The 12,935-nt window shown below is 36.1% G+C and overlaps 1 protein-coding gene across 2 annotated transcripts in view; it reads right to left on the bottom strand.

The window, feature by feature from the left end:
- Nucleotides 1-6,664: 6,664 nt before the first annotated feature.
- Nucleotides 6,665-12,935, bottom strand: part of LOC114330496 (BTB/POZ domain-containing protein Tiwaz) — a 140,217-nt gene continuing 133,946 nt past the window's right edge. For both annotated transcript variants that reach the window (XM_028279840.2, XM_028279841.2), the window contains exon 6: nt 6,665-10,186. In XM_028279840.2, the coding sequence (XP_028135641.1) occupies nt 10,033-10,186 (154 nt within the window). In that variant the 3' untranslated portion in view covers nt 6,665-10,032. The remainder of the gene's footprint in view (nt 10,187-12,935) is intronic.

The following is a 12,935-nucleotide window of genomic DNA, read 5'->3' on the forward strand; positions in this document are numbered from 1 at the left end:
ATTTTTCAATGTGTTTGTGTGCGTTTTATTCTTTTATTTTTTTTTAATTTTTGGTATTGCCTTAAAAATCACATAATATGTAGTAGAAGTATAACTTCTTACGTGCGTACAAAGTACACACACATTCTTTTTTTATATTCATTTTTAGTCCATATTTTTCACAGAAACTGTTTGTTTTATTTAGCAGTAATTGTAGTTGTGCAGCAGACCTTGCCATAATCACGGTGTCATCTGCATATCTTATGTTGTTAATATTGTTAACCCAGCCAGGTTAACCCCAATACTTCAGTCAAAATATTGCTTACACTGTCGAATGAGATGTCTAGGGCTTCTACTAAATCCCTTTCAGCCACTTGACGATTTTCCAATAGCATATCCTGTATTTTTGTATTTTATACCAATATATTATATTTGTATCAGGGCCCCCTGATAACCAACAATGGCGATTGCTCCTCAGAAATCAATTGTAGACTAGCCAAAAGACCGAACAATAACAAATTCAGGTTAGCACTTATTTTTCCCATTACCACATACTCAGCTGAAATATGGACTCTCAAAAGAATCGACAGAAGTAAGACCAAAGCCTTCGGAATGCGGATCTACAGAAGAATTCTAGGCATGTCCTGGACAGAATACAGAACCAACCTGTCCATTCTGGAAGAGCTTCGTATAAAAGACAATGAGAATTACCAAACTTAGCATACAGATGCAAAGGTAGTCAGATGAACTCATTATAAATAAAAGGGCGAAACAAGGAAATACCTGATCTACAACACTATTAGGAATATGTAGATAATGTAAACAAAGGGAAGCTAAACACAACAGTTAGGCAGATAATCGCCTGCCTACGAAGACGATATGGTCATTATTACAAAAAACCGAAATATAATGACAGCAATGCTAGAATAAATACAAGCGAAATGGAAGACAATGGCGCTCAGATTTAAACAAGAAAAGACATAAATATTACGATTAGGAAAAACCAAAGAAAAAATCAAAATAGGGAGTTGGGAAGTTGCAGAAGTAGAACACTTCAAATACCTGAGAGGAACAATAAGCAAAAACGCAGAAAGAATGCCAAAAATAAAATAAAAATATTAACAGCGAATAAAAAAAGCAAGCTACTGACTAAGAACACTAAGATGAAGGTATATAAGATAATCATTTGCCCAATAATATTATTTCTATTCTATTCTAATCAGCCCTAAACATCCATCCTTGGATGTAGGCCTCCTCTTCCTTCTTCCATACCTCTCTATCTTGGGCAATTTGCATCCATTTTGACCCAGTGTGTTTCTTCAGGTCATTTGACCATCGCATCTGTGGTCTTCCCCTTTTTCGTTTGTGGTTCCACGGTCTCCAATGTATAATCATCTAAGTCCATCTTTCATCCTTCTGCCGTAGGGTGTGTCCGGCGAACTTCCATTTAAGCTTTGCTACTTGGTAGACACATCTTTCACTTTTGTTTTGTTACGGATCCATTCGTTTCTTTTCCTGTCTGATAGTTTAATGTTCAGCATTTGTCTTTCCATGGATCTTTCTGTCTTTGCTTTTTTTTCCATATTTTCCTTTGCAAACGTCCATGTCTGAGAGCCATATATTAGAACAGGGAGTATACATTGATTGAATACTCTTGTTTTTAGGTATTGCGGGTATTTTCTATTCTTTAGAATATAAGACAGTTTTCCGAATAATGCCGAGGCCAATCTTATTCTTCTCTTTATTTCTTCGGTCTAATTTTCTTTATTTAATCTAGTGATTTGTCCAAGATATACTCTTTTACTTGTTCTATTCTTGTTTGTGCCACTGTAATTATTAGTTCTTCTTGTTGATTGGTCATGGTTTTTGTTTTAGGTACTTTAACTCATCTTCAGTTCTGTTTGTCGATTTTCTATCTAGTTCTTACATCATTCTATGTAATTCTTAACTTCTTTCTGTTATTAATACAATATCATCGGCATATCGTAAGTGATTCAGATATTGCCCGTTTATGTTTATACCCAAGCCATCTCAGTGTAGTTGTTTGAACACATTTTCTAGCACTTGATTGAATAGTTTGGGCGAGATGGTATCTCCTTGTCTTACTCCTCGGTTTATTTTAATATGCTCCGTTTTTTTCATTACCTTAATAGTTGTTGTTGCCTTATTATATTTGTAATTAAGTCGGTATATCTGTAGTCTATTCTGCTGTTTTGTAGGAAATTCTTTTCTGCCAAGTGTTCCACACTATCAAATGCTTTTTCGAAATCAATAAATGCCATGTACAGCGGGATATGATATCCGCTAGTTTTTTCGATTAATATCTTCATCGTTAAAAGGTGGTCACTTGTACTGAAGCTCTTTCTAAATCCGGTCGTTCTCTTGCCTGGTATCCATCTAATTTAGTTGTTAATCTGTTTGTTAATATATTGGTTAATAGTTTGTACATCACATTTAGTAAAGCTATATATCTCCAATAATATTATACGCAGCAGAAACAATGACGATGACTAAAAATGATGAAGAAGTTGTACTAATGGAAAGAAATGTTATGAGATACATACTGGGATCAATCGAAACAGGTCAAAATGAATATAGAAGCAGAAAAATGCTGGAAAAACTGGAAACAGGAAAGGAATTAGACGAGCCTGCTGCCTATATACCTGTTAAATAACCTTTACAAGGCAAGGTCTTCGACATTCTTGTAAAGACAAGGCTGGAAAAGGAGATAATGGAGAAAGATGGCATATCCGATGGGTTCAGGAATGGAAAATCTGCGGTAGACGATATACGGAGGATAAAGATAGAGATGTCCATATCTAGGAACAGATGGATAGTGGCTTTCTTCCTCGATATAAGAAATGGTTTTAATGGTGCTAGCTGGAAAGTATCATCAGACTACTTGGCGATTTGGGGATATCTTCCTTTCTGGAGAACTCGGTCAGGGACTATTTCACAGATATATAAATCAACATTGCGAAATGTAACTCTATGAAGGCCATGGCGACAAAGCCTGTCCTGGGGCCATTGTTTTGGAATGTTCTGTATAATATAGTTTTGATGACTGACTTGTACCTTGGTGTACAGGCAATGGATGAGGGATGACGTGATGGTGCTGGTGGAGCACAACGAAAACTGGTTAATCATGCATAGATGCAATCGAGCCCTCAGCGAATTAAAGACGTTAAAAGCTACGATCCTCAAGGGTCCGAGGGCCAGAGACCATATAGTTTTTGTTTAGGAGGGAGAAAGAATCTTACCTACCAAACAACTGAAGTACTTGCCAGGAGGACTAGATACGAGTCAAATTTTTGATGAGTACGTTAAAAAACATTGTTCCTAGAGCAGAGGAGATGACTACAGGTGTTGCCAAGGCTTATGCCGAACGTGAAAGGATGTGATACCGGTATAGCAACAAATGATTATCATCAAGAAATATAAGAAGATCCTACAGTTCAAAGAGAAGCACTACAAACAGCTATTTTGTCCATAGAAATCGACGAAATACCCAGAAACAGACGAGTCACTCTGCAGAGCTACTCTGTGGCACCACAAAGTGGCTTAGATAGACGATTTTGTAGCGCCAACGATTTTGGCGCGATTGGCGACAGATGTTGCCAACACGTAACAATGGCACATTTAATTTACATACATAATAATTTACGGCTAATCAAGGGCGCCCACAGGATATTTCCTCAGGGGGGGCAAAGGGTATTGAAACAAAAAATACAAGAAAAATTGTTTTGCTGTTTAAAACGCAACACGGTTAGTGTCAGTAAAATGTTACTTAAATAATAATTGAATTCTTCTGGTGTCCATCGCAAATAAATCAATTACTTTCTGCATGAAGTTTTCTTTATTTTCTTTTATTTTTCTTCTGGGTACAGATAACAGGCATAGCCCACTTAGACGATTGTTCGACATCGTATTTCTTATCCAGGTCTTTACACGTTTGAGAGTAGTGTAAAAAAATATCGAGGTTGTTATATTGTAATGTAAGTTTTAGAAGAACTGAAACACATGGATAAGAATATAACGTAATAAAATTATAGTTAGTTACCTGAATGATCGCTCGATGGTGCAAGTTGTTGGTGGCAGACAAAGAGCTATTTGGATGGCTTTTGCTACTGACGGCAAAAAGCAGGCATGCTCATGCTCAAGAACCTCTATTAAGTTCAGTTTTTCCAAGGCTTTGGCATCTATCTCCGTGTTTTTCCAAAGGTCGAACCACAGAATTGATTGCTCCTTAAAGTTGTCTAACAATTCACAATACGTGCTGTTTATATTGTTAATAGACTTTTCAAAATCTTCCTTAGAAAGATCTTTCATGATTTTAGGGTGCAGATTGAAAATTTCAAATGATGGTTTGTTTCTATCTGAAAACCTATCTTTCAACGATTGAACCAAAGAATCCAAATAAGGCAAGAAAATGGACTTTCTATAGTATTCGTTGATAGTCTGGGTAGAGTGATTTGGTCTGTGACTCATGGATAAATGGTCGTTTGCCATCGTCAATATCATACTTGAAATTGTAACATTTATCTGGCTTCCGTGGGTTTGTTAACAAAGTAAATTTCAAGCGATCGTTCAAGCTACAAATTTTATTAGTATCAAGGTAGTTCCCAACATCCAAATTTAAACTGTCTTCAACAATCGCAAAATTATCCGATGCGGTGGCCGTTACAACGTTAGTTTCTCTTTGAGAGGCGGATACAGCTGACTCCAAGCTAGATGGCCCTGCTACAGCTAAATCATTTTGACTGCATACTATACTACTGTTTTCGGTACTGTTCGGTATGTCAGATCCATCATCAATTTTCAGCCGCTTGTTTGGCTTGTTAAAGAACTTCCTTATGTCCATTTTTCTACAAATACAGTAGGCTAATTAAATTGATGCATTCAATCAGCTAAGTGTTAGGTGTCAAATAAATTAACGCATTTAACCGGGGAGTAGGCCTATAAATGGACAGAATAAGACCAAATGGATAATTTAGTTGCATTGAAAAATATTTTTAAAACCTTTTAGAGAAGTAAAAAATTCATCTAAGTTAATTAAAATTTGTAGATTAAAATACCTACCTTGCACAGTTGAATATCTCAACTGCGATACAGGAATAACTTATTTTCTTAAAGTAGGAAGGGTACTTATAAAAAATGTTATTACTTCAAGCACAATTTTTGAAATAAATATTGTAATTGTACTTCATAGACGCAAATGATGTTATTTTAATTCATAAAAAAGTATTTTTTACCTTTACACACAATAGATAACTACCTCGTAAAAATAAGCCTATTTTATTTATGGTAGGGGAGCCTAAGCGGGGATTTTTGCAGTCACTCGAGCGCGTCAGATTAGCATATGGTGAGAAACCTGGTACCCTGCAGATGTACCTCTACTATATATTAGCTCTTAATACAGGGGAGTTCGTTAAGGGGGGCCCGAAAAAAAAAATCTACCCTTAAAAAACTCGAAATTGTCAGATTAAGATAAGGTAGGTTAAGTACATGCAAACGAGTGTATATTTCAAAAATCTGACGATTTGGGCCGAGCGTAAGGAAATGGGTGAGCCCCAAATTTTCACAAGAAAATACCGAATATTTCGCGAAATGAATGACAGATCGAAAAACTAAAAAATACATGCTCAATATTTTTTAAAAATCTATCGAATGATACTAAACACGACTTCTCACGGAGAGGGGTGGGGGGTAAATTTAATATTTTAAATACGAATCCCGTGATATTTCGCGAAATGAACATCAGATCGAAAAACTGTAAAATACACTTATTCAATATTTTTGAAGAATCTGTCGAAAGGCACCAAACACGACCCCCCACGGATGTGGGGTGGGAGGTTACTTTAAAATCTTAAATAGGAACCCTCACTTTTTATTGCAGATTTGGATTCCTTACGTAAAAATAAGTAACTTTTATTCGAAACATTTTTTAGAATTATGAATATATGTCGCTATAATCGGAAAAAACGATTGTTGGAAATGGAAAATTAAATTAAAAATGGCAAGCTCCCACTACAATGGAAAACTTTACTTAACTTTTTTTGGTTTTAGGACCTACTGGTTACAACCCAATAGGTCCCCAAAGCGCTCGAGTGACTGCACATTTAGCATACTTTGCTCCCCTACCATTAAGGTCAAGTGAGAAATAAAGTATATTATATAATACTTACACGTTGCACAAAAAACACTTTTAACACGTTAATATAAGTTCTATGAATAACAGTATATAAATTGTGAGCACTACCGTACTACTAGACGTATCAGATCGGCCGTTCAGCCCACCTATTTCATTTCTCAACTGGATAAGCCTAGACCGGACATCATCAGTGCATGCAGCATGCGCACCGAAAACGATGCGGTTCCATCCAAACATATGCGTCTCAGTCAGAAGGGATAAGGGATTGAGAAAAAATACATTTAAACTGGCATATCTCGTGAGCGATTATGATTAATATGGAATTTATTTTATAATATAAAGTAAGAGAGAGCTAAATATTTTTTACACGCTTTCGCCAAATTCTCAGGGGGCCGATGGCCCCTCTCTGGGGGCGCCCTTGCGGCTAATCATCGGAAGCTACTTTGTGGCACCACTCAGCGCTGCAAAGTGGTTCCTCTGTTTCTGAGCATAAATACCTGAAATTGGTGGGCGATTTGTGTGAAAAAATACGCATTTTTTTTTAAATAATACTTTATTAAATACAGCATATAAGTAATATATTACAACAATGAAGTGGTCGACCCAACTCGAGAACTTTCGTTGGATCACAGCCAATACGATCTATGTTTGAGATCAATAAAAATGCTCAAGTACCAATATTAATCATATGTACAAGAATAAAAGAATACCAACAATAATTATTGTTTTCTGAAACAACTCAATAAATATTCAGTACAAATTTAAAGCTGGTATCCAACGGCACGTGGCTTGGCACGCCTCGAGAAAATATGAAATACAAAATGATAAAATCCGAAGATCGGAATCATTGCAACGTGAAATAGCGTTATTTCCCTCAGAATTTGTGATTTACGATCCTTGAGCTAGGACCAAACTCTCTATTTATGGTCGGTGCGGAGTGGCGTGAGCTCTCCCGTCGTTTGTCGCTAAATGATCGGTTCAACGGAAGTCAGAAGCTGATACCCTCTTTAAGTCCTCAGCTAGGCACTGGTACGGTCAGTGCCGTGGTAATTTTACTATAGAATGGTCTAACCACCTTGTGTTGAAATTTTTATTATTGTATTAATTAACCAACTTTCTAAAATTTCTACCACCAACATTGGTGGTGTACCCACGATACTCGAGTAGATACGTTCCATCGAAATGATCCGACCTAATTTATTAAAAAGTAAATATTTATTAATTTCACAGGAATGTGGGGTACCAACCGTGCTCCCTTTTCTTTTCATTATTATATAGGGTGTCCAGAAACTTTACCGACAAACAAAGACAGAACGTTCCTCACACAATTTTAAGACAATTTAACCCAATTCACCTAGTCCGAATATGCTTCCTAAGGGAGCTAGAGCTCTTTGAAGATGGCGTATTGTAATTAGTTTTTCTTTAAATGCCTCCAGAACGGTTCTAGATAGGAAAACGAAAATGTATACACATATTTGTCTTCCAGAGGTAAATCGATTCCATTCATTGGGAATTTATAGTAACGGTCATAGGCGTCCGTTTTGGGTAAAGCTATGGTTATTTTATAACATAACTTTTTTGTCTTTAACTTTTAAGCATTCTTGACTCTAGATCAGCGGTTCTCAATCTTTTTGAGTCATGTACCATCTAAAGTTTCTTTTATTATATTTCTATATTTTTAGATTGTATAATCAAGACTTACTATGTAACTACTATTTTAAGTTTTTGTGTGTTTTGTGTACCACCGTAAATAATGATATGTACCACCGGTGGTACATGTACCACAGATTGAGAACCGCTGCCTAGATTATTAAATTCAGAGGTTGGTAATCTTGTACTAAAAGATACTCTTACTTTACGTGGGTAGGACACACCGTTTTCTAGAAAAATCAAAATTAACATTTTTCGTTTTTAAATTTGAAAAAAAAATGAAAAAATTTTTCAAAAAAAAAACGATGTATTTCACCAACTTAAAGCAAGAGTAACTTTTGGTACTACGATACCACATAATTTAATAATCTAGTGTCAAAAATGTTTAAATATTAAAAACAAAAAATTATGCGATAAAATATCCGTTGACCTACCAAAAACGGACGCATACGGCCGGTAATAAAAATTCGCAATTAAAGAACGCGATTCATCTCTGGAATATAAATAAACGTACCAGTTTTCGTTTTTCTAAATAGTTTTTTTTTATTTTTTTTAATTCACAAAATAAATTTCAAATCGATTTTTCTAGAAAACGGTATATCCTATCGACTTAAAGCAAGAGTACCTTTTAGTACGAGCATACCTTACAGATTAATAATTCAGAGTCAAAATGCTTAAAAATTATATAAAAAAAGTTATGATATAAAATAACCGTTGCCCTACCCAAAACTCTCTGGATTTACTCTTTATCTCTGGAAGATAAACATGCATACCAATTTTCGTTTTTCTAAATAGAATCGTTCTGGAGGTATAGTAAAACCTGCCATATCCGGATCAATGTGACGACAGACCGATCCGGATATGAAAAAAATCCGGATATCAAGAACACTTTTGTTATATATCTTTAACATTTTCTCATTCATACATTCCAGTAATCAACGCCGTCAATAACTTTCGTCGATAGACACGTTTTATAGATCCTACAATACATTATTTTGCCATGTTTTAGTCCTATTGTGTCGGGATGAGAGGGTGTTTTCGTGCGTTGTCCAACAGCAGGACTGCCTTTCTCGGTAGATTTCGGTAGATCCGGACGGCGTGGCAGGTTGTATTGTATTTAAGAAAAACTAATTATAAGACGCTTCTTCTGAATCTGAATCTTCTTCAATAAGACTGAATCTTCAAATAACTCTAGCTCCCTCAGGAAGCATTTTCGGAATTGAGGACATTTGAGGAATCTCCTGTCTTCGTTTGTCGGTAGAATTTCTGGACACCCTGAATATTTTGCACTTCTCTTTGCCGACGTAAACTTGTGAAGCGTGCCACATCACACTCCATCGGATCCCAGCTTAAGACAGTGAACAGTTACACCATTATTTAATAATAAAAATAAGGAAAATAAATAATTTTTTTGTATGTTAATATTTAAAGCAATATTAAAACCATACAGGGTGATTGATTAACATTTAGTGAATGATTTTTCAGGAAAATGCTTGGTCAAAAATAAAATTTAATTGGAACTATTAGAAAAAATTGCTTTATTTGAGAAAAAGTAGTTTTTGCAATACTAAATTTTTGAAAAAAAAATTATTTTCATTTTCACAAATTTTAATAATTTTCAAAATTATGCAGAGCCAACAAAAAAAGTTTCAAATACTTGAAAATGTATTCACATATAAAAAGACATTTAAGGTTTCAAATACAATTTGAATCATTGAAATAATGTTGAATAGAAGAGCTTAGGAAATTTTTTAAACAACTGTACAAGTTTTAAGTAAAAAGTAGACTTTTTCAATTTTCAATTAACATTTTTTTCTTGTTTTTTTTTTCTAAATCTAAAAAATATCAAAATCGGATAAGAGGATAGCCGATTCAGTTTTTGCTCGGCCTGCCGAGGGGACACCCCCACTGCCTATCTTTAAAAAATTCCCTAGGGTCTCCTAGTTGACCGATTTATAACTATTTAAATTGCCAGACTGACTTTTTTTGTCCCAGCATCATTTTCCAAATTTGCAATATTTTTTCGGACCTTGGATTGCAAAAGTATTATGCAAACTATTAAACTGATCCCAATGTAGCTACCAAGCATTCTTCTGGTAAATTATTAATATACATTAACAGAACACCCTGTACAAACACCACAACGCAAAGATTTCTCTGTCAAAATATACAATCCGATCTATTTTTTAACGAAAATAAAAAATTTTGTTGTGCTTCTCATCCTGATTGTCAGAGTTCCTTCCTAGAGGTTGTCAGCCCGGGAGTACTCTTCTGATGAACAGGTACTCAGAAAATTGCTGTCCTTCCACTCCTCCGCCATTACTGGCTGCTATCTTAAAGCCTGCGTTCAGCAGCCTCGTTATCACTTGCATTGAGTTTAGTTTGCAATAACCATTTAAAGGAAACCTGGAAAAGGAGGTTTCAATTAATTCTGGAAAGTGTTCTATCTTATCGCATCCAAGTCGAAGACATCTTACATTTACTGTATAGAAGAAATATACCAATTCATATTATACACACCATTGAAAACATCTACTTTCATAATCGAATATAGGCAAAAATAAATGGAAAACTAACACAGTTTATGTTTATACCAGTACAAAGCTAAGTCAGACAAGGTGACTCGTTAAGCCCACTGCTCTTTAATATAATAATGGACGAAATAGGGTCATGGTTACAGAATGGGGAAAAGCGAAATCCAAATATTATAGTTATTCAAAAATGAATAACCATTTTCAATTTCGTTGCAAAACGAAAACACAGCCGAACCCTATTCCAGTCCAATCAGAGAGTGCCGCAAGCACCCCTACCGGTTTCGAAACTTATTAGTCTCTCATCAGGAGGCACATATGCTGCTCTCTCCGATCCAACCAAAACAAACCCCAGCGTGCAGTCCCGGATTGCAACGAACGAAATGGCATAGATGCCCTAGCGGTAACTGCTAGCAAAAAGACTAAGTTTTCACTAAAACAACCTAATGCTATTCTACATCCCACCAGAATGAAAACAATGGGAACCTTCTCTGGTTGCACCTCCGAGGCTTCTACAATTTGCAAGCCATACGGATACTGAGACTAAGGAAGATGAGGGAATTCTACAATTTACAATTCACGTCCCATCTGCTCAGCGCGGTAAAGTTCCAAAGTTGTTTTCATTCTGGTGGGATGTAGAATAGCATTATGTTGTTTTATATGCCATTAGAGTGAAAACTTAGTCTTTTTGATAGCAGTTGGCGCTAGGGCATCTATGCCATTTCGTTCGTTGCAATCCGGGACTGCACGCTGGGGTTTGTTTTGGTTGGATCGGGGAGAGCAGCATATGTGCCTCCTGATGAGAGACTAATAAGTTTCGAAACCGGTAGGGGTGCTTGCGGCACTCTCTGATTGGACTGGAATAGGGTTCGGCTGTGTTTTCGTTGAGTCATGTATTGAAAACGTTTCTTAGAATCATTCATCAAAGAACATATAGAAAAATTGAGGAAAGAATCTCAAGTACTCAATTCGGTTTTCGTTGTGGCCTTGGAACGCGTGATGCACTATTCGCAACCCAAGTTTTAATTCAAAGATGCAGAGATGTAAATCATGACGTTTTCATGTGCGTGATTGATTTTGAAAAGGCCTTTGATAAAGTTCGCCATGAAAAAATGCTACATATTCTCAAAACTACCGGTCTGGACGGTAGGGACATTAGAATACTCGCAAATTTGTATTGGGGCCAGGCTGCATGTATTAGGGTTGCGAATCAGTGCTCTGAAGAAGTAATAATCAAGCGCGGAGTTCGACAAGGCTGTATATTGTCACCAATGTTGTTTAATCTTTACGCTGAAACAATCTTAAATGAAGTCTTGGAAAACGCAAAAGAGGGAATATTCATTAATGGTATGCTTATGAACAATATCAGATACGAAGATGACACCTTGTTGCTGACTGGATCAATTGAACATCTTCAAGCGTTATTAAATCGAATGGTGGCATTCTGCGCGATATATGGACTCAAACTCAACGCAAGAAAAACAAAGTTTATGGTTATTAGTAAACAGGCAGCCGTAAATAATAATAACTATAACGTAACAATCGGTAATGACTCAATTGAACGAGTAAGTAATCTTGTATATCTGGGTACTCATATTAATGAAAGCTGGAACCCTAGTACAGAAATAAAAAGTAGAATTGCCAAAGCAAGAACAAGTTTTATGAAATTTAAGAAAATCCTGTGTAGTCATGATCTAAATTTGGAACTTCGCATAAGAATGGTCCAATGTTATATATTCCTAGTACTACTTTACGGGGTTCAAGCATGGACACTGACAGAATCGCTTTTAAAAAACCTAGAAGCATTTGAAATGTGGGTCTACCGCCGTATTCTGAAGACCAGTTGGGTAGAAAGAGTCACAAACGAAAGGGTTTTGCAACGTTTGAATAAAAGTTGCGAAGTAGTGAACACGGTTAAAAGGCGCAAATTGGAATATTTTGGTCATATAATGCGTCACCCAGAAAAAATATGACATACTTCACCTTGTCATGCAAGGTAAAATAATGGAAAAAAGAAGTGTGGGCCGCCGTACAACTTCTTGGCTTAAAAACCTACGCCAATGGTTTGGGAAAACTAGCACTGAACTATTTCGTGCGGCTGTAAATAAGACAATGATTGTTAATATGCTGCGCAACATGAGAGCCAACGATCGACAAGCGGTCTCGGCACCTTAAGAAGAAGAAGAAGTGTTTTCGTTTTGCAACGAAATTGAAAATGGTTATTCATTTTTGATTTACATTTACTCTGTGTGGAGTATGAAAGGAACCATTCTCGTTGGAACTTTACCGCGCTGAGCAGATGGGACGTGAATTGTAAATTGTAGAATTCCCTCATCTTCCTTAGTCTCAGTATCCGTATGGCTTGCAAATTGTAGAAGCCTCGGAGGTGTAACCAGAGAAGGTTCCCATTGTTTTCATTCTGGTGGGATGTAGAATAGCATTATGTTGTTTTATATGCCATTAGAGTGAAAACTTAGTCTTATTATAGTTATTATGTAGACGACGTCGCATTAATCGCTGAGACAGAAGACGATCTCCAAAGATTAACACATATCTTCAATACAACTGCCAAGAAATACAATATGATAATATCAGCAGAAAACACCAAATGTATAAGGCTTGGA

Source organism: Diabrotica virgifera, chromosome 9 (genome assembly GCF_917563875.1).
Source record: "Diabrotica virgifera virgifera chromosome 9, PGI_DIABVI_V3a".
Lineage (NCBI taxonomy): Eukaryota > Metazoa > Arthropoda > Insecta > Coleoptera > Chrysomelidae > Diabrotica > Diabrotica virgifera.